Source organism: Cannabis sativa, chromosome 5, assembly GCF_029168945.1.
Source record: "Cannabis sativa cultivar Pink pepper isolate KNU-18-1 chromosome 5, ASM2916894v1, whole genome shotgun sequence".
Taxonomy (NCBI): Eukaryota; Viridiplantae; Streptophyta; class Magnoliopsida; order Rosales; family Cannabaceae; genus Cannabis; species Cannabis sativa.
In genome coordinates, this window is record NC_083605.1 from 1,208,501 (window position 1) to 1,235,261 (window position 26,761).

General features: G+C 33.0%; 6 protein-coding genes across 7 annotated transcripts; 3 read left to right on the plus strand and 3 right to left on the minus strand.

Annotated features, from left to right (window-relative positions):
- Window positions 1–307: 307 nt before the first annotated feature.
- On the minus strand, window positions 308–3,239 carry LOC115716701 (riboflavin biosynthesis protein PYRD, chloroplastic). The gene is made up of 4 exons (XM_030645566.2): window positions 2,972–3,239; window positions 1,889–2,272; window positions 1,216–1,514; window positions 308–1,094 (listed from the first exon to the last, which is right to left on the minus strand). Exons 1-4 carry the CDS (start codon window positions 3,056–3,058, stop codon window positions 470–472), a joined length of 1,395 nt encoding a protein of 464 aa, XP_030501426.2. The 5' UTR covers window positions 3,059–3,239; the 3' UTR covers window positions 308–469.
- A 980-nt stretch (window positions 3,240–4,219) lies between these two features.
- Window positions 4,220–8,148, plus strand: LOC115716596 (uncharacterized). Its single transcript, XM_030645426.2, has 9 exons — window positions 4,220–4,604; window positions 4,710–4,956; window positions 5,172–5,321; window positions 5,861–5,918; window positions 6,011–6,103; window positions 6,263–6,361; window positions 6,812–6,903; window positions 7,442–7,501; window positions 7,593–8,148. Exons 1-9 carry the CDS (start codon window positions 4,402–4,404, stop codon window positions 7,848–7,850), a joined length of 1,260 nt encoding a protein of 419 aa, XP_030501286.2. The 5' UTR covers window positions 4,220–4,401; the 3' UTR covers window positions 7,851–8,148.
- An 838-nt stretch (window positions 8,149–8,986) lies between these two features.
- LOC133029095 (uncharacterized) lies at window positions 8,987–9,382 on the minus strand. Its single transcript, XM_061116020.1, has one exon. It carries the CDS (start codon window positions 9,380–9,382, stop codon window positions 8,987–8,989), a length of 396 nt encoding a protein of 131 aa, XP_060972003.1.
- A 3,607-nt stretch (window positions 9,383–12,989) lies between these two features.
- LOC133028922 (uncharacterized) lies at window positions 12,990–14,286 on the plus strand. 2 transcript variants are annotated; one of them, XM_061115167.1, is made up of 2 exons: window positions 12,990–13,655; window positions 13,785–14,286. In XM_061115167.1, the coding sequence occupies exons 1-2, from the start codon at window positions 13,140–13,142 to the stop codon at window positions 14,145–14,147; spliced, it is 879 nt and encodes a 292-aa protein (XP_060971150.1). In that variant the 5' UTR covers window positions 12,990–13,139; the 3' UTR covers window positions 14,148–14,286. The 2 variants fall into 2 exon arrangements, with proteins under 2 accessions (XP_060971150.1, XP_060971149.1); XM_061115166.1 differs by having other exon boundaries at window positions 13,418–13,691.
- Window positions 14,287–16,340: 2,054 nt separating this feature from the next.
- LOC115717175 (uncharacterized) lies at window positions 16,341–22,469 on the plus strand. The gene is made up of 18 exons (XM_030646127.2): window positions 16,341–16,921; window positions 18,345–18,512; window positions 18,616–18,699; window positions 18,855–18,905; window positions 19,033–19,089; window positions 19,175–19,257; window positions 19,380–19,503; window positions 19,593–19,652; window positions 19,817–20,035; window positions 20,275–20,422; window positions 20,538–20,665; window positions 20,777–20,824; window positions 20,936–21,066; window positions 21,155–21,237; window positions 21,329–21,432; window positions 21,537–21,607; window positions 21,749–22,053; window positions 22,180–22,469. Exons 1-18 carry the CDS (start codon window positions 16,514–16,516, stop codon window positions 22,332–22,334), a joined length of 2,427 nt encoding a protein of 808 aa, XP_030501987.2. The 5' UTR covers window positions 16,341–16,513; the 3' UTR covers window positions 22,335–22,469.
- A 1,102-nt stretch (window positions 22,470–23,571) lies between these two features.
- LOC115716519 (uncharacterized) lies at window positions 23,572–25,184 on the minus strand. Its single transcript, XM_030645329.2, has 3 exons — window positions 24,865–25,184; window positions 24,387–24,631; window positions 23,572–24,007 (listed from the first exon to the last, which is right to left on the minus strand). The coding sequence occupies exons 1-3, from the start codon at window positions 25,024–25,026 to the stop codon at window positions 23,674–23,676; spliced, it is 741 nt and encodes a 246-aa protein (XP_030501189.2). The 5' UTR covers window positions 25,027–25,184; the 3' UTR covers window positions 23,572–23,673.
- Between the last annotated feature and the right edge of the window lie 1,577 nt (window positions 25,185–26,761).

Genomic DNA, 26,761 nt, shown 5'->3' on the forward strand with positions numbered 1-26,761 from the left:
TCGGGTTGGATAGTTTGTAATTTTTTTTGAACAACCTAAAGCAAAATAGTACGGATTAAATTAAATGAACACCCCTACTGCAAATACCTCAATGTTTGAAAATAATTTAACAGAATGGTAATAACAGAAGTAACAAAAAAATGTAACTTTAAATATTTAATCCATATAAAAGTATAAGAAACTGAAAACATAAGATATTCATGCAGCATTTGATTACTAAATTTCCTTAATGCTCGATTCTCATTTAATTAAACATATTAAAGATGTAACTAGGCATAAATCATTTTTTTAGAAAAATAAAAAATTATTTTAAATTTAAAAAGAATATTGATATTAAATTCAACACCAAAGAGCATTACAAAGTTAAATTCAACAATAAAAACAACTAACTCTAAATGTTCTTAATGGCTAATAAATATAAATTCCAAAAACTAATGTTACTATTAAACATAATTTCTCAATTTTTCACTCAAAAATATCCCTCAAGTAAAACACTCTTACCAGAAATTTTAGGCTTCAATTTCTTAATGTCCAAACTCTTATCCAGATTGCTCAGAGCTGCAACACAAGAGTTCTCACCATCCTTTTCAACCCACTGAGGCAACACATGTATCACAACCTTTTGCAACAAATTTTGCTCAATACCCTCTTTCACTAGCTCATTAATATCATCTACATTTCCTCTCAAATCCAACAAAACACTGCAAAACCCTTGGCGCTTACTGTATTCCAGAATGGCGTTCAAGCTGATTTGATTCAAAACTACTGTTTCTATTTCTCTCTTAACGATTTTCGGGTTTACTACTATCTCTTGGTTACTGAAAACTACCACCTTAGTAGATGCTTCTTTTATGGGCAAATCAAATATTTTATCCAAAGATGTATTGTTAGTATTATTACTTGTTGTGATGATCCAGAGCGGTTGATTGGCTCCGAGTTCTTGAGATTGAGGAATTGATAGCTTGTCAGTTATCGAGGCAGATGAAACTATAACAGCATCATATTCTTGCAGCAACTGCGAGTAGTAACCACCGGACTCTGTAGATCCTTCTCCGAGCTGGTCTACAATTTGGCCATTGACTGAGAGTGAGTATCTGCTGGTCAGGAAGAGACCCTTAAATAAACATATTTTGAATGTCACACAATTAATTCATAGTTTATAAATTTGTAGATCAGTTAACTGAAAGTATCAAAAGTAGCAATTAATTTATTTACCTAAGCGTGACGAAAGGCTTCCCAGTGAGCATTAGGTGGACAAAAGGCTCATTCAAGCTCTTGCATAGCTCTTCTTCGATCCCTACAGTAACTTCAATCCCAGCATTTCTGAGTCTCTCAACCCCTTTCGATGCTACAAGTGGATTTGGATCTACCATTCCAATCACAACCCTTTTCACTTTGGCTTTAATGAGAGCCTCAGTACACGGTGGAGTTCTTCCAAAGTGGTTACACGGTTCTAAGCTTACATACGCTGTTGCATTCTCAGTCGAATCTTTAGCATCTCTAAGAGCAAATACCTATAGAACATGCATGCCCCCTAACTCAGCATTAGAAAAGCTACTTGACCGAAAAGCCACTAGTTCTATAAGCATAAGCTTTAGCTTTAATAATTGAAGATCAAATGGGCTACTTGGGATTTTCACAGCATCAAAAGCTTCAGTTTTTCATGCCAACTTAGTAAATATATGCCCAGAAAGCCATAGCTTTACCAACAGAAATAAGGCTTTTCAGTATTAAAAACACCTAGAAATCAAAGAATTTAACAAACCCCTTAGAGTCAATTAAATCTAGTCAAATCTCCTGATACCATTTTACTACTTTTGTAACAATACAACACTAATATGACTTTAATATAACTAATTCACAGAGTTTTATTATAAGTGAAATTTACCTCAGCATGAGGCTGGCCAGCTTTAGGATGAAACCCTTGACCAACAATTTTTCCATCCTTGACAATAACACAACCCACCAAGGGATTGGGACTGGTACACCCGATAGCCTTTCTTGCAATCTCCACACACTTCCTCATGTAAAACCCATCATCATAATCAAAATCACCATCGCCATCACTGTATCCTTGTTTAGCAGATACCCCACTCATTAACTTAGGCAAAGTGGTTGGTGATATAGAGATTGTTTTGGATATGAGAGGACCAGAAGGAAAATTCGAATTGGATAAGAAAAGTTGGGTTATAGGAAGAAGGGGATAGTTTGAGGAAAGTGGTGTAGAGAGAAGGGCCAAGGGAAGTGACAGTCTTTGAACTTGCATTCTCAACTACAATAGTGATTAGTTGCCAATATGAAAATATAACAAAATCAATATACATGATTGGTTGTGCTGAATTCAATAAAATGGATTTTAAGAACCTCAAGCCAATATGCATATCCTTACAATCTATGTTCTTTGTATCTAGGTAGACATGGTATCAATTATCACAACCATACAATTATATTCAAATTCCAAGATACTAACCTAAATATGTCACACTAAGTTGCCTTACTAGTTGCTCTTTAGTTCAACTAAATAAGAAATAGTGGAAAACCATATATAGTCCTTTGATACAGATTGGATAAATCATACTTATAAGAAATGAGCATGTACTTTAACATTACATAAACAGAGAAAGCTAAATCAAACACAACATTCATGGTTATCATCTAAATTGAAACATTAATTATTTGTTTCCTGAAAAATTGGTAAAGTATCCATTTTTTTCACAAGTGTTTGTTGTGGAAATTGGGTATTGGTTGGCTTTGAGACATTTTATCAAACAGTTGGTGGTGGGAAGAGACCAAATCTTGAATGCACTCTTTACTAACATATTCAGATTTGATTTCAGTAAAACAACAACCACCACTACAAAATTACAAATATATTACACTCATGTACCCAAAGAAAGAGTCTTTAAGATCCAAAAGTTGTGTTCATCACAGCATAATTCATTTGTATATACACAAAAGAGAAAAAGGGTACCTTTTGAGAGTGAGATGATGCGGGGTTGAAGTTGGGTATTGTAGAAAGCCATGAAAATGTGACAGCAGCAACAGAAGTTGCAGCCATTGAATTTTGTGTTTCTCAGAGAAATTTCTCCATATCAATTTTTTTTGTTAGGTGAAACATTCACATACAACACAACTGTTTGAGGGGTATAATCGTCTTTTCGCCCCACCTTGATAATCCGATGGCTACAATTTCAGTCAGCGTAAGTATTTTTACAATCAATTTAATAGATTGTATCTTAGGTCTAGCCTTAGTGACTTTGTTTATTATTATTTTTTAAATAAATTATGAAATTTTATTGATAATAATGAGCTAAAATAATAGTTTTAATTTTTTATTGGAAACATTTGGATTACAATTAAAATTCTAATTTTGAGATCATTTGATAGAAAAATTAAAATAAAATGAGATAGAAAAATATTGCAGCAAAATTTACTAGTCAACTTTCTAAAAAAAAATTACTTGTCAACAAAAATAACAAAATTTAATTTTTCATGTAGAGGAGTGCTACTATCAACCTTCTGTTACAATCTATTAGTCAGTCTTGCACCCGAATATACATGTTGGAATTTTTTTTTCAATTTTTTTATGGCGGTATTTGTTATAGTTACAACATCATACTGCACCTACTAGGTTATGATCAATAAAGTTTAGTGACGACTACTCTGTGAGGAATCACATCAGTCAAAAAGGACAAAGGACTGCACTCATAAAATCCTTACAGAACCTAGGGATTAGACCACGCATTACTTATGATATATTCATTGGGAATGTGTGACTTTACTTATAGTTACAGAAATGCATGTACCTTAATTCTAGGGATCACCTCACAAAAACACTATAAATACTCCCAAAGTTCATTAAAGAGGGTTGAGAATTCTGGGTTTCATAAGAACTAGAAGAGGAAAAAATTTCTGTAATAAATACTATCATAAATACACAGACTCGTAGACTAAGGTTCATTAACGCCTCAACCACGTAAAAATCTCTCTCTTAATTCCTTATAGCTCTCTAAATTATTATTATTATATTGGTTGCCGAAAACCTCGGTCAACATGTAATTTTTTTAATATATAATTACTGAAACAAAAACTGTATTTTTCTTTCTACTTTATATTATTAAAAAAAAAAAAATTAGCGGTTAAACACACTCAAATGTCGTTTACTTGCATTAAATCTTTCATAAAACTTAAAAGAAAAAAAAAAAATAGTTCTTGGGTATTTTTAAAAGATTTCCAAAATTGTTTATGCTTGGAGAGAAAGAAAAACAAAGTCAATTAATTGGAAATTAGGAAGAAAGACACCATTTTTGTGAAAAACCAAAACCCAAAACCCAAAAACCCTTCGATTTGAATCAAATTCAAAACTACCAAAAACCCAGAACTGAACAACAACCAATCAAGATGAGTAGTCTATGGAAGACCAACTCCTTTAGAAGAACTCTCAAATACGCCATTGATACCAATACCAAGACCTCCATTCGAGCTCTCTCCACTTCTTCACCCTCCATTTTCAAACACCCACTTCCTCTTCTTTCCAACAGATCTTCTTCTTCGCCTTATTCGCTCACCGTTCGATATCTCCGTACCGGTCGCGATGGATCCAGGTAACAATTAGTAAGTTTTTGTTTTTCTTGGGTTTTGGTTTGTTATGTGTTTGATGAAATGTGTGAGTGAGTGAGTGATTCCAATTTGTGTTTTTTAATGTTTAGAATCTATGAGATTACGCCTCCTGTTAATTGGGGTGTTCGGATTGTGCCTGAAAAGAAGGCCTTTGTGGTTGAGCGGTTTGGAAAGTATGTCAAGACTCTTCCTTCTGGAATCCATTTCTTGATTCCCTTTGTTGATCGGATTGCTTATGTTCATTCCTTGAAAGAAGAGGCCATTCCCATTCCTGACCAGTCTGCAATTACTAAGGACAATGTCAGCATTTTGATTGATGGGGTTCTTTATGTCAAGGTTTGTTATTGGGATTTCTTCTCTTAATTACTTATTGGGTTAAGAAATATTCAATTTTTTGGTTTAGTTGGTTATTGGGATTTCTTCTTTTTAAGAAATGGGGTTTCTTTTGTTTAATTGGTTATTGGGTTATGAAATATTCAATTTTTTGGTTTAGTTGGTTATTGGGGTTTTGAAAGTTCTCATTTTTTTCATGTGGGTTTTGATTGATACAGATTGTGGATCCTAAATTGGCTTCTTATGGAGTTGAGAATCCCATATATGCGGTTATTCAGCTTGCACAAACTACAATGCGTAGTGAGCTTGGGAAAATCACTCTTGATAAGACATTTGAGGAAAGAGATACTCTTAATGAAAAGATAGTAGTAAGTTTTCTTTATCTGAGAATCTGAATATATCATCTGTTAGTACTGAGTAGCATAGATTTGAATATAAACAAAATGCTGGCAGTATTGCAAGGTATCTGTTGAAGCTTTGTTGTTTACTAAGACAGAATTTAATAATTAAAATTGAAATTAGTTATCATGAAGAAAAGAACTAATTGTTAACAGGTGTTTCACTTGTTTTGTCGTTCCATTTCTTTTTTCCTTCACATTTTTCATCAGTCCTTTTCATTCTCATTCATGTGAATGGTAATGACATAAAATCATGCGGATCACAGATTGTTTGTTTCATTTTTGTGTCTTTTTGCTGCTGAGAACATTTGATGATCGACTTAAAGAACGTAGTATAAGTTTTTTGAGAGTCATTTTTCGTTTATGTCGGTAATTTGTGAATCATGTTATACTTGGTTTTGTATGAATTCAATCTTGTGAGTAGTTTAAGTTAAAGGTGTTTACTAAAATTTCTCATACCCTTGATAATCGAGGACCACTGAATGACTGTTGCATGGCATCTTGTGCAGGAGTCCATTAACAAGGCTGCAAAAGAATGGGGCCTTGAGTGCCTCCGTTATGAGATAAGTAAGTCACCTTTAATGTTCTATGATGGACTTTCTTTGTTTATGTTCCCAATATTTCTTTTATAAACTTTCTACTATCTATCCTTGTTTTAGGGGATATATCTCCTCCTCGTGGAGTAAGGGCTGCTATGGAGATGCAAGCAGAAGCTGAACGTAAAAAGCGAGCCCAAGTTCTCGAGTCAGAAGGTAATAGAAATTAGTTTATATCAGTTATATCTATAAGGAAATTTGATGTGGCCATGGCAGAGAAGTACCTCTTAATCTGAAACCTTGTATTCATAATAATGATATTTAGGATTTTATGACTATTGATTTGTTAAAAAAAAATCTGTTTAATCTTTACAGGAGAAAGGCAGGCCCATATCAATATCGCAGACGGTAAAAAGAGTTCTGTGATCTTAGAATCAGAAGCTGCAAGGATAAATCAAGTCAACAGAGCACAGGGCAAGTTATATTCTAGTTATCCTAAATTTATTTAATTGTTGAGTTGTACTCTATTTATCCTAATTTTGTTTAATTCTGAAAATGCAAGTAATATAAAGTTGTACTTTGTGAGTCACAAAATATATTTTCTTACTTAGGATCTCTAAATGAAGTCTTACTAGTCTTTACTTGTGTATCATTTAGCATGCTCTACTCTGCTGTACCAAGTTCTTAATGTACAAGTAATGTATGATGCTCTTAATGGGTTGTTGCTTGCTTGAATCTTTAGCGAAATTGGGTTTAGAGGATACATGTGGGACAAATAAATTACCCAAGCTCTTACCAAGGGGGTAGAGTTAGGGGTATTGATTCTCCTTGACCTATTGATTAATCATATTTCATCTACATTATTATGGTTTATTCTGATGTTGATGCTCTCTTCTCATTCTTAACATATGATTACTTCTACAGGAGAAGCGGAAGCCATTCTTGCCAAAGCAAAAGCAACTGCTGAAGGTCTTGCCGTTGTGTCAAAGACTCTCAAGGAAAATGGGGGAGTTGAGGTATGGTTTTTCAATCCCTTAGATTGGATGTTGATGGTCTGCTCGTAATAAAATGCTCAAATTTTTTACTTGTTTGTCGTATCTTTGCTGAGCTCCTGTTCGGATTGCAGCAGACAATTTTATTTTGTGTTATATTTTGTTAAATTGTGTCCATTCTTGATGACTGGTTGACCTCTATTCTGCACCAAGATTTTCCATGAGATGGATACGAGTCCACATGTTTTATTTATATATATATATAATATGGGCATTTACATGGAGGAAACCATTGGTTCCATTATTAGATTGTCATCATTTACCAAAAGAGAAATCTTACTGTTTGGGGGACAAGCTTTTGCTTTATATTTATTGTTTTCGTCTCTCATTTTAGGCACCCGATCTTTAGGGCGAACGAAATGAAAATATAACAAATACTATTTTAAGTGTTCGAGACGGGCTTGAACTTCAAACTTTATAATATGTTCGGCCGGATGAGTTACTGTAGGTCCGTAACTACTGAAAGTATATTGAGTTGCTAACCTTATGATGTCATTTGCAGGCAGCAAGTTTGAGAATTGCTGAACAATATATTCAAGCCTTCAGTAATATTGCTAAGGAGGTGAAAAACATATATTTTCTTAACATTCTGTGGACTTATGTCTTTGCTTCAATTATTTATTTTCCCCATAAATTTAACATTTTGTTACCAGGGCACAACAATGTTGCTACCGAGCTCAGCTTCGAATCCTGCCAACATGATGGCTCAAGCTCTCACCATGTACAAAAGCCTAGTTAGCAATAATACTTCCAGTAATGGGGTTCATAAAACACCTGGCGAGACAATAGCCAAGGTAGAGGATGAGGGTGACGATGCTCCATACGAGAGCGCCTATACTTCAAGAACACCGAAAATTGCTCCACGCGAAGAAGAAAAGCCTGGGTTTTCACTCCAAAGTCCCAAGAATTAAGAATAGAGTTTTGATTCCACCAAACAATTGTGCCAACAAAATATAATTTGATTGATGAGCTTTTGACATTTTGTAATTTGATGTATGATTCCATAATGGTTTCTCTAAAGAGGAGGTTGGTAGTATCTTTAGGATGCTCATACAAATTACTTCATTTTCCGGCAAAGAGTAAAACTTGTCCATCTTATATGATGAGCAATTATTAGGGGCCTTATTCAATAATGAGATTAAACAGATGTTATTGTCATGTTATGGAATTGGAAATTTTTCACAATAGACCACTTTTCATTTTTGTTCATATATTCATTTTTTTATTGCCAAGCCAGAGGCAAAAAGAGTCCTTCAAAAGTTGGAGGGCTTAAATGTCAATAATTGCTATAGTTTTTCTTTGTCATTTCTCTCTAATGCCAGTTCACATGTTTCATCAGAAAGCCAGCAAAACCAACCTGGATTTAAATTACTAATCAATTATGTATAATTTATTCAAACAAAACCATTGTTTTTCTTCAGAATCTTCTTCAAATGGTATGAAGTAATTCTACCACCATCAAATTGTGTCTATTATTATTTTATTTAATCATTTGAGCTACACTTGTTGGGTATTGATAACTATTATTATATTCTTTCAAAAAATCCATTTACATAACTTGAAACTCAAATTCACCCAATTTGCAATAGAATTAACAAAAATGTCACAATTTTTTTTAAACAATTCAATTCAATTTTGTCTATCATGAAATGAACAATTCAATCCGAATTATCCAAATTCTAATCCTGAGAAACATGTTGGTTCGAAATTGAGTTCATTCTCATTAGAACATTCAACAACTTGTAAATTGCTAATATATATTTATATATATACATATTTACATATAAATATAAATATAAAACAATGCAAAAATTGGAATCAATGTGAATATATGTGATAACATTAAATACAGAAGAAAAAAAAATCCCTCTTTTACATATACATCAATACACAAATATCTCCGGCTCTTTCAATACACAATGATCAAAGAGCAAAGAATTTTCAAACGAAATGAAGAACCCTAATATCTGATCTTAGAGAAGAATAAGAAATAAGAAGAAGAATCAATCAATTATATTCAGTAATAATATATATAAAAAAAAATGGATTAGAAAAGACCGAACAAGACTGAGAATCCAAGAACAATGAGCCAAACTATGTGTACCAAAAGCAGAGCCTGAGCTGAGAGAGGAGCAGAACCTCCATTACCGACCTCACAAAACCCTAATTTGGCAACTTTCACACCGTTACATCGTGCTTCGGCGCATCCACACCAATACGTAACACCGTCGACCCCACAAACGGGGTCGGTTCGAAAGCAGGTGACGGGGCAGGAAGAGGGTTTCTCCAGTGATTGGCCGCATGGATCTTGATGGGTAGCGTCGGAAGGTAATCGGATGGCGGAGGAGAATTGGGGGTCGGATCGGACGGTGGGGACGGAGGCGAGGCAGAAGAGGAAGGTGGAGATGAGGAGGACGAGAGGAATCGGATTGAATCGATTCATGATTGGGAAAGATGCGAGCTTTCTTTGACAGAAAGCTCGGTGGTGCATGAAATTGGGGATTTTGAGAAATTTCTAGGGTTTTGTGGAATTTGGGGGAAAATTGAAGAAGAAAGCTTTTTTTTTTTTTTTATATATTTTGAAAATTGAAAAAGAAAAAGTGTTAATTGAAAATGGTATTGGAACGTTTGGTTGGTTTTAGGTGTAGAGTAGGGTCCAATCATCTATTGTCTTCTTTAACAAATATTCTTGTGGTTTTCATTATATTATTTGGGAAAAGAAGAGTAATTTCAACGTGGCACTTAAGCTATCGATTTCTTTGCGAAAACGTCAATACCTCCGTATTTTGGTGGGAAAACCCTCCAGAAATCTTAATGTTTACATTTTAAGATGCCGTCTGTCCAGCTCATAATTTTGCCCACGTGGCAATGACAAGTCACTAAAAAATTATCCTATGTGGCCATATTTTACAAAATAAAAATAAAACTTTAAGAGTAATTTGCGGCAAAACTCCCCCAACTATCAATTTACTTGCAAAAAACCATCTAAAAAACTTTAAGGTTGGATGGTTTTTTGCAAGTAAATTGATAGTTGAGGGAGTTTTGCCGCAAATTACTCTTAAATTTTTTGTTTTTATTTTAATTTTTATTTTGTAAAATATGGCCACGTAGGATAATTTTTTTATTGACCTGTCATTGCCACGTGGGCAAAATTAAGACTTAACGAGGCTGAATAGACGACACCTTAAAAATGTAAACGAAACAGTACTTTGGAGGGTTTTCCCACCAAAATATGAGGTTGGATGGTTTTTTGCAAGTAAATTGATAGTTGAGGGGGTTTTGCCGCAAATTACTCGGAAAAGAATAATTTTATTCTACAACTCTATTTATTTATTTATTTTAAAAAAAAAAAGATTATTTTAAGTGTAATTTTGAATTTTCAATTCATTATATTTTTTTTGAACCAAAAATTTAATCTTTATTAAATTAAATCAGTTACCAAGATAGCTTCCAAACCAGCAGGGACAACACCCCCGCGTGAAACACTGCCAGAAATAGAACTAGAAGAACAAGCTAAAAAGTTAGCCGCCTGGTTCTTGGACCGTTTAATAAAATTAATTGAAATAGGAAACAAAAGAGAGGATTGCATAAGAGTAACATAATCTGAAATTAAAAGCCCCACCGGAGACAACAAACGCTTCTTTTGATGCACGACTTGCACCAGCAGCAGCGAGTCCGACTCCAAAACCACACCAGTAAGCACACGCACTCTCTCTATCTTAGAACGATTGGATAGAGTCTCACAAAAAAACACAACACTGGGCTTCTTTTGGATCACAAGATCTTTAAGGAATTGTAAAGTCTATGGGTTCCCAAGCACATGGCAATTCCAAGATAAAATATTCATAATGATTGGTGGGTCTGGACACCAGTACCCACCAAACTCAAGTTATTTGAACCATTTACCACTTCGCTCGTTGCCACATCAACCCTCACATGGACCCCATCAGTATCTTCCAAAGCCGTTCTTATCCTCTTCGTGTCAAGAACCATAAGATAAGCCTTCTCATTGATATCCTCAGATAATCCCTTATGCATAGCAGCTGGTAAAATATCTTCCATAATTATAGGGTCCCCATTAACAACCTTTGATGTTCCTCACGTTGAACCAAAGTTTCCTCCACTATCATCGGACTCAACCCCAGCACACCACGATTCTCCTCAACCATTACCATCGTCGACCGAGAGACCTCACCCCGAGCTGCGGTTTTTGCTACAGAAACATCGTCCAAAGCAGCAGTAAACTGCTTAAGCCATTTAGCTCCGATCATGTGATTTCTACGTATAGGTCTCACTCACATCCATTCTCCATACGACTTGATTATTTGACCCTCTCCAACCTCAAACCGCGCGCCGCGGACAAACTAATAATGTCAAAACCAATTGATATTTGAGAGAGTAGCCATACCACATTATTTATTAGATCCCTTATATATTTTTATATAAAAATATATATTTTTCTCCTTTTTTTTAGGAGAGCTATTTTTCTTTTCTTCTTCATTTTTTTCTCCTTTTTTTTTATCATTTTTTTCTTCTCCTCATCAACTTTTTTTCTTCTTCTTCATTTTTTTTTTATTTTCTTTTTTTTCCTTCTTCATCTTTTTTTTTTTTCATTTTTTTTTTTTTTTGCTTTTCTGGATTTTTTTTGCATGTGATCATAGGATGAGACGAGAAAGAAAGTGGAGATGAAAGGATGATACTTGTCGACGGTAAACCTCCACCACCGAGAAGGGTGGGTGATGAATCGTAGAATTTTTTTATATATATATTTTTCTTTAATAAAAGGAATTGAAGAACCTTTGTGGACTTAATTTTCCCTCTTTATAACATTGAAGTTGAGACCATTTTTCATTTGGTTGGGTGTGGCTATGCTCGTTCCTGTTGGAGCATTTCGAGTGTTGTTAAAATTGCAGCTGATTTGATTTTTGCAGATTGATTTTCTAGTCTACTTAGTGTGGGAAATGGTGAGGTTGTGGCTGAAGCGACTATGGTGACTTGGAGGATTTGGAAGGCTAGAAATGATGTCTTTTAGAACAATAAGCTTAGTACTGCCTTAGAAGTAGTGAGATCGGCAAGGTTGGCTCTTGACCAATGACTAAATGATCAAGCATAGAAATTAGGTCCTCTACTGAATGTAGTTTTTGGTAGTGGTGATGAGCATTGGAGAAAAATTGTGATACATAAGGTTAAGATAAATGTCGATGGAGCAATTTTTAAGCATAAAATGTGTTTTGGTGTCGGGTGTGTGGCTCGTGACCAAGAGAGAAATCTAATTGAGCCTGTTTCAATTAGGAAGGTGGGGTTGGTTCGATTTGATGTTGCTGAAGTAATTGGGATCGAATAGGCTTTAAGTTGGATAAAGCGTAAAGGGTGGGCTGATGTGGTTCTTAAAACAGATTCTCTCATAGTGGTCCAAGTCCAAGCAATTAACCGTTCAGTCTAAATGCCTTTATCAAGCAATTTTAAAAATAAAAACTATAATTAATTTTTTATTTTATTAATATTATGATATTAAATGGCTGCCACATTACTACTGTATTATTGTGCCCTTAAATTTTTTAACCCGTTAAAAATAGTTTATAAACTATTCACAATATTGTAAAGTGGTCCTTCTGTCAAATTTTGTCATATGTGACAAACAAATTGATGACGTGCATGTTTATATCATTGTCACATAGACGTCACGTGTATAATTTAAAATAATATGTATATTCAAAAATTATTAAGCTAAAATCAATTAATGATTAATTTTTTTTAAGTAAAATTAAATTAAAAAAAATTAATTTATTTTTTCAAATTAATTAGACACGTGGAATTGGTATAAAAATGGTTTAAATTGCTACATCATTATACTTTTTACCACATGTGACAAAACATGATAGAATGATCACTTTACCACAATGTGAATAGTTCGGGAACTATTTTTAACGGGTTGACAATTTCAAAAACACAATAATACATATGCTATAGTTCGGAAACAAAAATTCTCAAGAGTCTTTTAAAAATTAATGTGGTAATAATTCATTTTTCATATTTTGATGGAAATGTGGTAATAACTTAAGTGTTAATTCTTAAAAACAAAAAAGCATATGAAAAAACAATCTCTTAAAAGAAAACCATAAAAAAAAGTTAGGTTCATATGCTTTGATATAGTAATTTTATATTATTTTAACTATAATTATTAGTACCATAAATAATATATGTATATACATTGTCAATGTCATTGGTGTCTAGTTTTTGGTACTTCGAAGATGATCAAATGGCCAAGAAGACAACATATCATTGTTTTAAACGACAAATTTGATTCCCATAATAAGCTAACTGTCATAACTAATTTTTACCCTTATTCCCTCCAAAAATTCTTCTTGTCCATACAAAGATTGACCCAAAATAAATCACACCACAAATGCCAGGTTGAACACCAACAAAATCTCCTAATTATTACAACTATCTTACCCTATATTACTCCCTTCACCATCACTATTTTTCTTTGCCTCAATTCACATATTTGCAACAAGAGAATAAAAAAAGGGAAGAAACAACAACCTCCTTTCTCCCCCTTCCTCTTCACCTCCGAAGACTCGCTCATTTGTCCCACATTTTTTATTTCGTCAATAATGGGAGGATGTGCGAGCGTGCAAAAGGAGTCTGACATCGCCCAGCGCGAGTCTCTCCCAAGCGAGTCTCCAGCTAAGCTGGAACAGGCTCAAACTGAGGTTGATACTGAGGCTGAGACTGAGACTGTTGCTCAAGTATACAATTATCTTAACTAAAAGTACTCTTGAATTTGAATTTCATGTTATGTTGTATTGATTTGTGTTTGTTTTTTTACATTGTGATCTTAGGAGAAGACTGTTGATGAAGGTGAGAATAAGAGCGAAACTCCTAACAAGGATGAGGAGAAGGAGGAGAAGAAGGACGAGGAGAGTGAGAACTCAACCGAAACTAAGGGTGCCAATAAGGTAGAAGGTGATGTGTCCAATGCCGAAGTTGATGTGAAAGTTGAGGCTACAAATGATAAAGTCGACGCCACTAATGCTGTTGAGACACCTAAGGACAACGATGTTAAGGTTGAGGCTGTTGAGGAGCCCAAGGAGGAGGCGCCAAAGGACGAGAAAGTTGAGGCGGACAATATTGAGAAGAATAATGTTGCGGTGGCGGCTCCATCCTCAGAGGACAAAGCTAATGCACCTATTGTGACTTTGTAATGATATTTCATACTTTTAATGAGTGAAAGAAAGAAAAATTTGGTTGGTAGAGCCATAATGTGTAAGAGGGGTGTGTTGCAATTGTTCTCTCTAGTTTTTCCACTTGAATTATTGAAAATGTGAAAATTTACAGGTTCAATTTTTTTCATTTATATTATGATTTAATACTTCTTATAGCCTTTAATTTTTTAGTATTCACATTTGAAAGTATAATTCATTGTGTTTATTGCTTAATATATAAGCATGTAAACATTAAGTAAAGTTACAAAGTGCAATAAAAAAAATGAGAGATACATTTTTATTTGGAAAATTAAAAGATGAAAACAACAACAATATAGTGTATTAACATTTTTATTTTTATCTTTATTTAGAAAAAAATAAAGAATAATAATAGAAAAAGATGAACTTACCACTGAATATGTACATTTAAAAATATTAGAAATAAAATATTATTCACTATTTAAACTTTCAAAATTAATACTCATGAAAATAAAAACTCACAATAACAACAATAATAATAATAATAAGTCAATCAAATATTGTAACTTTTTTCATACATTAATATATTAATAAAATTACAAAATTAACATTCTCATGAAAAACAAACTCACAAATTACAATAAGGCTAATTAGTATTTTTGCCCCCTAAATTTTGACATGTACCAAATCATGCCCCCTGAACTTTTAAGGCCATTGAAAATGCCCTCTGAACTATTGAGATTGTTGGATTTAAGGACTTTTGTCTAATTTTATTCAATTGTACTATTTCAATGATTGTCTATGTACTAAACCATGTTCCTCAGACTTTGATATCTACCAAATCATGTCCTTCAAACTTTGACATGTACTAAATTATGTCCACTGAACTTTCATCCATGTTGGACTTTTTTACTAAAATTAGAAAAAATTCCTTAAATCCAACAATCTCAATAGTTCAAGGGGCATTTTCAATGACCTTAAAAGTTCAGGGGGCATGATTTGGTACATGTCAAAGTTCAGGGAGCAAAAATCCTAATTAGCCTTACAATAATAATGAATAGTTTTATTTTTAGACACCTTCACAAAAGGTCTTATACTAATAAAGTAGGTATAACACTTATATTAAAGATTAAGTACCAATTAAGCCCATTAAGCACCAACTCATAAACACATGTGACATATTTTTTTAGTTTATTTAATACATAGTCTAATAATATATCGCCATGTGATTAGAGTTGACACTTAATGGCTAAAAAGGGATATGATTGTTATAAAATCGTAAAATAAAGTACTTTTACCATTATTTTTTTTCATTAGGGTTATATGCGTAGCAATTATAAATGTTAAATGAGTTTTACCGCAAATATGTAGTATAAAATAGGCTAATTAGGATTTTTAACTCCTAAACTTTAACATGTACCAAATCATGCTTCCTGAATTTTTTTTGGCCGTTAAAAATTCTCCCTAAACTATTAAGATTGTTTGATTTAAGGACTTTTGTCTATTTTCATTCAATTTTACTATTTTAGTGATTGTTCATGTACTAAATCATACTCTCCAAACTTTGATATCTATCAAATCATGTCCCTCGAACTTTGACATGTACTAAATCATGCCCTCTGAACTTTCATCTATGTTAGAATTTTTTTACTAAAATTGGACAAAAGTCCTTAAATTCAATAATCTCAATAGTTCAGGGGTATTTTTAACGACATTAAAAGTTCAGAAAGTATGATTTGGTACATGTAACAATTAAGAGGGAAAAAATCTTTAATTAGAGGGTAAATACCATTTTGGACCATGTGTTCTGCAAAAGTTACAGATTGGATCCTGTATTTTGTTAAATGACAAAATAGACCCTGTATTTTCTAAAATAGTAAAAATAGGACCCTAAGCTTAATTTTTAACAACTTTTTTTTTAATACAACCAACTTGAAGACAATGCTTAATACGAACAGATACAAAAAAATGTAAACAATTTTGTCATAATACTTTTAGATCGGATTATAATAAAACTTTATTTTGACAAAAAATCAATTCAGGGTCCTATTTGTACTATTTTAGAAAATACAGGATCCATTTTGTCATTTAACAAAACACAGGGTCCAATTGATAACTTTTGTAAAACAGAGGGTCCAAAATTGTATTTACCCTTATTTACACTATAACATAATATATATTTAGATTAAATATGTGTATAAAATAATATGAGAGCCAATTGCACAAACAAACCACTCCTATAGTCCTATGCCACTCACTCATTGGCCTTCATAATCCATTTTGCTTACTCAAAACAACTCTCCACACCTTTCATTTCTTGCTGGGTTTTTCTCATTGGCCAAGTTTAATCATTGGGAAATGATAGAGTAGAAGGAGAAGAAGAAGAAATGCTCTCTTCAGCCCCATTTGCCCATCCTATCTCCATATCCATATCCATATCCTTTGCTCCCACAATTCCTAACCCTGTAACAATTGGAGTAAGATTAAAGCACGAAGCTTTACAACTCACTCACTCCTTATCTTCATCCACAAACCAATCTGTTCTTACCCAAGAAGAAAACAATTCTGGGGTTTACTATGATAGTCTCAGAGTTTTGGAATGGGACAAGCTTTGCGATTGTGTTGCCTCTTTTGCTCGTACTTCCTTGGGTCGTGAAGCCACCAAGGCAAAGCTTTGGTCTTTGAATCAAAATTACCATGAAAGTTTGAGGCTTTTGGATGAAACAAATGCAGCCGTTGAAATGCTTAAGCATGGTGGTTGTTCTTTGGATTTCACCGGCGTTGATGTTCTTCTGGTTAGTTTTTTTCAAAACCCATTTTGATTTTTGATGTGTTTTATTGGTTTGGTGGGAAATTCATGGTTTTGGTTACTAAAACTCTAGTGGGTCATTTAGATATAGTATAAAGAATTAAGTTGAAACAAGAATGGAAACACAAGAATTTTGTATGGGAAAGAATATGATTCGTTTTAATATGTAATTCTAATCATTTGCTAAAATTCAACCAAGTTAAGCTTAGGCATTTCTTCACTCTTGATCTTAATTTGAGACCTTTAGGCAAGTTTGTACTCATATGTAGTGTTGGATTTTGTGGACATAGTCGAGCTTTGTAGGTACAAATATTTAACTGTGAATTTTGTTGTGTATTAAAAATAGTTTCGTATTGAAATAATGTCAGAAATAAAAGTAACCTCACATAAGGAAAATGTTGAGAGTTTATACCTACAAAACACACAAATGACAAACAAAGCATACCAAGAGAAATGGCTGAGACAAAACAACAAGCAGTACTAGTAAATCCAGTATGAGAAAACAGAATGTTAGGCCCGAGGATTAGTATGGTGAGTAAGGGGTTAGTGGGGTATGCAGGAATTTAGTCTATTCTATGCATCATGGAGGGCTTTTACTCTCTGCCATTGTAAGAGATCTTAGTCTCGACTCTCGAGAGTTGAGCCGCAGACAATCAAAATTAACCAACTGGACCAGGCAGGGGGTTCTGGGCAAGCTGCGCATAAATCATCTTGTTGCGTGTCTTTAGAGCCCCAAGCAAATTTTGATTCAAATGGTGAATTTAAAAAGCAGCCATCCATCCTTTCGATTGGAAAAATTGATTTTGCTACAATGCTTGTATTGATTTTCTTTGTCATAATTCTAAAGTTAGTTACTGAAGGATGAGGGGTATGCCTTCAATGTCTTGGTGCTACCAGGGTGTTAAAAGATTAATTATTCTAGATTACCTTTTGGCTTCCTAAGTTTCACACCCGACCTTTGAGGTTCTCATTAAAAGCACCAAGTTACTTGGTTTGGATTCAATCAATGTGATTGATCCTACATCCAAGGTAAGGCAGCAATGGCCTTAATGAAATCCACTATAGAACCGGATGAATACTTACACCCTCTCGAATAACACTCAAGTATTAAAAGAACACTTAAGCTATGCGCACCAAAATACTGATTTTGTAAAGCTCTTTCTAGTTTCCACACACTTGTACAATTAGCAAGCGTTCTCACACCTTAGGGTGATCATACCTAAGGCTATTCATTGAAGCTGAACAAATACAAGAGAAACCTATAACTGAATCTGAATGTAGCTAAAGCCACCAAGCTGCAGTCTTGAAAATAATCGTAGAACAGAGTTAATTAATAACTAAAATGTTTTCCCCTTCTATTTCGTAAATGGATTAGCTTCTTCTAAGTGTTATAAGTTTTGTATGTGAAGGTTCAATCTGCTATCCAACGTGCTCGAAGGAGCTCACTAGTGGAAGGCAATGAAGCAATGGCTGTCGTCTCTCTCTTACAATATGCCGATGCTCTACAACATAACTTGAAACTAGCTCTGAAGGAAGATGCAGATTGGTATAGGCGTTTCATGCCTTTGACAGAAGTAGTGAGTATTACTACCATATCCATAGACTCTTTAGATTTTAGCTGAGCACCATATGATTCAAAGTTTCCAACGCCTTATTTTTTCTTAACTTAAATGTGTGCAGATAATGGAATTTGTCATAAATCGGTCATTAGTTAAGTTGATACAGCAAATTATAGATGAAGATGGCTCTGTGAAAGACTCTGCGGTTTGTTACTGACTGCCTTTTTCAAGTGTAATACAATTCGCTATGTTTGACATTATTTTCCGCTGCTACAACCAAGTCATTGTCTTGATTGATTGTTCAAATGTTTTTCCCATTTGGTCTATTCTTTTAATGTTCGGTTTTCCTCCTATATTCAGAGCCCCAACCTAAAGCGATCACGAGATCAAGTTCGGACACTAGAAAGAAGGGTAATAGCTATTCATTCAATTTCATATTTTTTAGTTTTTAAACATTTACATGCTTATAGTTTGCTTGCCAGTTTAACTTCTCAATTTGGAAAACTTGGCTCATCTCGCTCACTTAATCTGTATTCAGGTATATCAGTTAGTGGACAGCCTAATCAGAAATGAAAGGAATGATTCGTCTTTAATGGTAAGAAACCTAAGTCAGATACCTTTCACTTGGCACCTTCAAGATCATTTCCCCAACCCAACACGCTTAACCGTTATTTTTTCAGGAAGTGTGTAACATTGAAGGAAGGTGGTGCATAAAATCAAGCTCTGACCGTATGACAAGTTTCAAGGGTCTATTGTTGACGAGGTCTGTAAAATTTGCTTTCTCACTTTCAAGTTTCAACAACTACTTTTGTTCTAAGATTTCTTCATTTGTTAGGAGCTCAGTTCTTCAATATTTTTGTCCTGAGAGTTAATATATTGTTATAGTAATTCAGGCGTTGGAAGTATTGTAGAGCCACTCCCTGCTGTGTCTTTAAATGATGAGTTGCAACAAGCGAGGGCGTCAGTGGCAAAAGCCGAGGCAGATGCACTTTCAATGCTCGCAACAAAGGTCACTTGCAGCCTAACTTACACTTTCATTTTTGCCTGTGCTTAGAATCCTTTCACTTATAAGTTTTTGTTTTATTGCTTCGGTATCAGATGCAAAACGATCTAGATGATATCGAGTTGCTCTTGAATAGCATCATTAAACTAGATGTGGTAGGTGACGATCCCTGCTCTACCCTCGCTTATTCTTTTAGTTTCTTTCTGTCATTGTTAAAAGAGACACTCTTCAAAACTTGTCTTGTCGAAATGAGGACGACAAAGAAATTTTAGCCTAGCTCAGCAAGCAAGTGTTGTGATATGCTAATGCTGTGCTTTAGGTCAATGCTCGGGCAACCTATGGTATGTCATATGGTGGTTCATGCCCCGATCTGTCTCCACCAAGAGATGGTGGTTCAGAAAGCAAAGATTCAAACAATTTATCGACCTATAAGAGGGACTGGATCTTGTATATGCCGAAAGCTTACCATCCATTACTACTCCATAAACACAAGCAAAATCTAAGGAAGGCGAGGAGAGAGTCCAAGAAAGCTTCTGAGGTATGATAATAAAAAATAGAATCTACTTTTACTTTGTTTCATTCCTAAATCGCTTGCTCTATGTCATGAGTTAGTTTTTAGCCTCTTAAGCATGCGAAAAGAAATTCATTTAGGGTCATCAGCAGTGAATATTCTCTTCTCAAACCGGAAGATAATAGTGCAACGAGAGGAGAAAACAATACAATCACTCCATTTTTTATTATGCGTGATGAATGTTCCGTTTTTTGTTGTAAGGAAAGATTGCTGCACTTGAGCAAGCTCGGCCAGTTCCAGTCGATTTTTTTATAGCACAGAAAACTCGAGTTTTGGTTATAACTGGTCCTAATACTGGGGGTAAAACTATTTGCTTAAAGACAATTGGATTGGCTGTTCTGATGGCAAAATCAGGTTCTTACATTTCCTTTCTGTACAACGGTTCTCGTTGGAATTACTGATTTTAATCAAACATGGATTTGGTATCTAGACATCTAGAAAACCACTGATAATTTGCTAAACTTTGCAGGACTTCATGTTTTATCTTCTGAATCTGTACGAATCCCTTGGTTCGATTCTGTTTTTGCTGACATTGGTGACGAACAGTCCTTGACTCAATCATTATCCACCTTCTCAGGCCATTTGAAACAAATAAGTGTAAGACACATCTTAATTCCTCTCACACTACCCGAGTCAAAGCTAATTTTTCTTCCAGAATTGTACTGTGTTTCTTTCCTGATGAATACTTTCCATGTTAACATCTTACAGGAGATTCAATCACAGGCTACTAGTCATTCATTAGTGCTATTAGATGAGGTATGCTTAAATCTAAACCATTTCAATCACGAACACGAGAAACATAGTCCTATGTCCAAATGGGAATGTACCGATATCATTGCATACCATGTAATCTTGTATATGTGTTAGGTTGGTGCTGGAACAAATCCCCTAGAAGGAGCAGCTTTAGGAATGTCACTGCTAGAATCTTTTGCTGAAACCGGTGTTCTGTTAACTATAGCTACGACTCATCACGGGGAACTTAAAACCTTGAAATACAGGTTGCCAAGTCAAAAGATGAAATGTTTGCGATTATAATGTCACATTTGGTTTCAGTCGTTTCACCCTTTTGAGATTTTTGTTGTACAGTAATGATGCCTTTGAAAACGCATGTATGGAGTTTGATGAAGTGAACCTTAAGCCAACTTACAAGATTCTTTGGGGAGTACCAGGTTCTTACTCGAAGCTATGTAATTTGTTCTAAAATTACAGTGATCTCAGCACTTACAATGACATCTTAGAAACCGAATTTTTATCTTGTAGGGCGTTCAAATGCAATCAATATAGCCGAAAGGTTAGGACTATCAAGTATTGTAGTAGAAAAGGCCCGTGAACTGTATGGTGCCGCGAGTGCAGAGATTGATGAGGTATCACACAACTTATAGTTCTATAGGATGAAGCTTTTGAGAAGAATCTTTCGATTCTTTGATGAGAGCTAATTTAGTCTCTAAGGTTATATTTCGTAATGCAGATTATACTCGATATGGAAAAGTTAAAGCAAGAATATCAAGAGCTTTTAGATGAAACACAGCATCATCTGATGTAAGAATGCTCTTTTCCTTTCTGAATTCTTATAAAAATTACGAAAGAAAATAATTCAACCGACAAATCCTTGAAATGATATGACGAATCACATTGGTTAAAGCTTAAATTTCTCATGTTGAGTTATTGTTGTAACAATAGGCTCTCACGGGATCTTTACGAAAAGCTTTTAGTAGCGAGAAGGAAGATCATGAAACACAGCGCAGAGCAAAGGTTCAGAAAAATGCGTGTAATATCCGAGGCTGCCTCCAAGGCACGCTCTATCATTCACAAGAATGTTCGCCAGCAGCGTGCATCTGCAACTCGAGCCCCCTTAAACATACAGAAAAATACAACAGATAAAGAAAGCAACCATAAGAAGGCTATTAACTCGGGAAACACTTCTTCTGCAGCGAATATGAAATCGTCTTCTGCTGCTGTAGATGTCAAGCAATCACCACCAATAGGTATCATCTGTCATTGTCAACTTAAGATTAACAAAAATTGTTTGATAGAAGAATTTTAATGGCTATTTCGGTGTCGAATCGTATAGTTGCAATGTCATAATCTTCATAACTTGTTTCACCTTTCAGGAAAATCTAAGCCTCCTAAGGTTGGTGACATGGTACATATCCTTTCCTTGAGAAAGAAAGGGACAGTTCTAAAAGTGGATTCTTTTAAGGAAGAGCTTTTAGTTCAAGCTGGTAATTTGAAGTTGAAATTGAAATTGATAGATGTTGAAACATGATTAGGAACTGATTTGTGCAAATGAAATAGTGTGATTAGTGTTAATTATTGTCTTATAGTGACACCATTGTTTAGAAAATCTTAATGATAAAAATATATATAATAATAATAGCACATATAAATTCTTGAACATGGATTTTGAATTAAGAAACACATGAAACTAAAATTTAAATTTTCAATTAGTAACATAAGTTTTCATGTTTAGGGAAATTTTATGGTGCATCTTTTAAAAATTGGTGTACTAATGAATCTCTTTCGTATTTTTGACATTTATATTTTTTCATATGATAGTCTACATCATAATTATTTAAGGCATTCTGTAAATTTTTTAGAAATTCAGAATAATTTAACCGCCAAAAACAAAGTCAAAAAAGTCTGTTGCACAAGTGGTTTTTTTATTATTATTTATTTTATAAACGCTTGTGAAATAGAGAGTTTGAACCCTACTAGTACTATCTTTATTGTAAATATTTTGAATTTTTCAAAATTGTAAAAAAATTAAATAATATAATTACAATATAAACCATCTTGAAATTATAATTATTTAGCTATCGAAAATACAAAAGAGTGCGTTGATGCATCTGTTTTTGGGATGTACTATAGAAGCGCTTAAAATGTTATAATCATTATTAAACATCCATTATTAAATAATCTTTAGTGATTAGAAAGAAAATGTAATAATACAATACATGAAAAATCTTAAAACTTGGATTAAACATGTATAAACATGAAAGGGTTTTCAATTAATAACATAATATTTCCATGTTATTATTTGACTTATTTTTCTTTTTAGCCAAATGTAGGTTTCTATAAGGTGAGAGAATATACATATATTTTGTTAGTCCTATTCTAAACATTTTCACACTAATCTTTTGAAGAAGAATTCCCTTTTTCTATGCTTTTCTAATATTTTCTTTTTTTTTTGAGAAAAGCTTTTCTAAATTCAATGTGTGTACATTATATATTAATTAATTAATTATTATATTATATGTTGAAATATGACAAAGCCATGAGAGTGACACAATTGGTATATATACTTTTTTTGACTTATTAAATTTTTTTAAACCTCTATTACCAACTTAAAATAAACGTATAAGAAAAGAAAACTATCACCAAATGACAAAAATCACTTCCTCTTTTCCTTCCCATTTATGTGTTAGTGGAGTCCTTGTAATTGTTCAAGAACGTGTCATAATATAACATAAAATTATCATGATAAAGAATAAAAGAACAAAATAGAACAGAACAGAATCCACTTCTAATTTTTTTATTTTATTTTATTAAATTCAATTCAACTTGGGTTGAATATGAATTTACTTTCCAAGAAGTTGACCAAACATTTAATTTGGTCTCCCAAGTTCTTCATCTTTGGAGTAATAAGTAATAATGTCATTGTTGGAAACATCAACAACCCACCCACATTCAAAGGTAACATCCAAGAAATAGAGCATGAAAATCAAAACAAAAGATGAGATAAACATGGGAAGAGGACCAAATATCCATAAGAATAGAGGGAAAGAGAAGTAGAAAGCTCTTAACCCTAGTGACCAAAAAAAGCTTCCTCTATTCACATTCTTTGCTACAAAATCAACTGTCAAATGTTGGTGTTGTTGATGATCTCTTGATATTTTCTTGTATGGTACATTTATTAGGATGCTTGCATGGCTGAAGTACCTACAAACATAACACAACATACATTTAACACATTATACATAAAAATACGAGTAATGATATGTGCATTTAAAATATAGACTTAAAAAATACATATGGATTAAGGAATCAATAGAGAGTGTTTCGCAAAAAATAAACTTTGTGCCCACCCTGTTATCCATTTACATGGGAAATTCCTGAACCATTAGGAGATCTTATGGCTCCCACCCTTTTTAACAATTAGAGGTAAAAGATACTCCTCGTACTTATCACGTTCTTTATTTAGACAGAAAATCTCTTTCCTACTAGAGAAGAAAAATGTGCATCACTAAACATTATAAAAACTACTAGATTCTTATATTAATGGTTTTACATATATTTATATATGTAAAAGAACATATACCTTATAGATTGGACATTGAATAAGAAGGCAACCAAGAAGCAAGCCAAAATGCAAAAGTACTTGAGAGAAAAGCTGGCCTCACTTCTATCACCAAAAACAAACAAATCAGTTTTGTTTCTACCACCATTGGTCATTAACACAGCAATGAGAGAACTCAACATAATGGCCGTCGATGCCAAGAGGGTCGACGCCATTATGTTATTTCTCAACGTTTGAACAGCAAGAACTCCGTTCTTTGACACATCCTGCAAAATTAAACACAAAATATAACATGTCGTTTATCACAATTAATCCATGCAAATAAAAAATTAACAAATGTCACACCAAATTGATCTCATTATATATATTTCATTCTCGAGTAATATAAAGCATTATTAATACAATTTTAACAATACTATATATTACTCGAGAATGAAATAGAACAGAACTACATCCGAAACGTATATATATATATAAAAAAATAATAATTGCTTATTACCTCCATCATGGCGCGGACCCAATACCGGCGATGAATGGCATTGACACCGATGACAGTCTTAGTTGGATGGTAAATAACTCGATAGAGAAGCCAACCATGGTAAACCACCATACCCAAAATTCCTAATGGCACTAACATATAATCAATAACCCTTTTCTCCATTTTTCTTCTTCTTCTTCTTGAAATATTCAATTTGTTTAGATTGTGTAGTACTATTATGTTTGTGCTTGGTACTAATAAAATTGGGTTTCAAACCGCACAAAGAAGAAAAGGGAAGCAAATTCACATTTGGCTTGTGAAGAAGTGAAGGAAGAGTAGTAGTAGTACTATAAATATGCATATTTATAGGGAAAGTAGAGAGAGTGACAAGGCTGGCAAATTGGACCTCATACGTGTAATGTAAGAGTACCCCTTATTAAGCAAACTCACACTCAACACACTCTTTTTATTTTTATTTAAATTAATTTTTTTTTTAATTTTTTATTAAAAAAAATAGAAAATATCAATTATGTGTTTTTGTGTGTTTTGTTAAATCACAATTCACATCCTAAGCTCAATCCCTACGTACAGTTGACAACTTTTTATTCAGAATAAATAGTTATTTGTAATTAAAATATAGTATTTAGATATAAATTGTCACTAATTTAATTTTAATCACAACTAATTGTGCTTTTTGTGACTAATATCTTTAGTCACAGATTTTTTGTGATAATATAAGAATAATCATTTATAATTAGTTATTGTTAGACATTTATATGTATAAACTGAATATACGTATGTGTATATAATATATGTATAATCATTTATAATTAGTTATTGTTAGACATTTGTGACTAATTTACACACGCTTTGCTTATTCTTAATTTTGTAATATTTGTTTTTCCAGGTCATGCAAATATGTTCTTGCTACTATTATTTTAAGAACTGGAACAAATGCAACATATATTATAACCTTATTATTATTATTGTTTCCAATATGTTTTTACTGGACATAAAACTTTAATTTAAATTTATTATTCAAATCTCTCTAAATTAAATATTATTTATTTTTTATTCATTTATTTCCTTCCGAACTCATAATATAATACTTAATATAAAATATTGCATACATGCATCGCACGTAACAATATACTAATATATATATATATAATAATTTCAAACGAAAACTAAGATCTAGTAATTTGATTTAGAGTATTTTACATTAAGTGTTGAAAACAATTTTTATATATATACATTTTATTTACAAGATTTTAAACATTTTGTATGGAGTATGATTAATTTTTAGGATTTTTTTATAAAAATTTTAGTTACATTTTCTATGCCTCATAAAATAATATGAAAACATCGCAAAAAACTATATAGTATAAATATTTTATGAAAATAACGATCTATATTTTTGCAGAATAACTTATTATCCATAAAAATATTTATAATATAAATTCGTGTTTATGTAACATTTTAGTATTTTTTTATTAGTTATGAAATAAATTATTTTAATCTATTTTGTAAAACATAAATTTTAAATTGCCATTAACCAAAAAAAGAAATGAAAGAAAATTGCCTATTTATTAAATTAATTGATATTTTTTTATTTATTAAAAGAAAAAAGCAAGTAAAAATAGAGCATGTTACAGGGCACTAGTGGTGTCTAGCACCTGTAGACATGTTGTCTTGTGATTAGCTAGCGATACTCTTTAAAAGCTATTATATTAAACGACCTGATATTTAGTTAGACCAATAATAATATTGATATGTTACTAATTAAGATGAGATTAAGGTAAAATTGAGTAGAGAGATTAACTAATTAAGGCTCTCGTGCTGCCCACTTTGGAAAGTAATCAACTAATTAATTAGTTAATTAAATACGCAATTAAATATATATACATAATTAATCCTA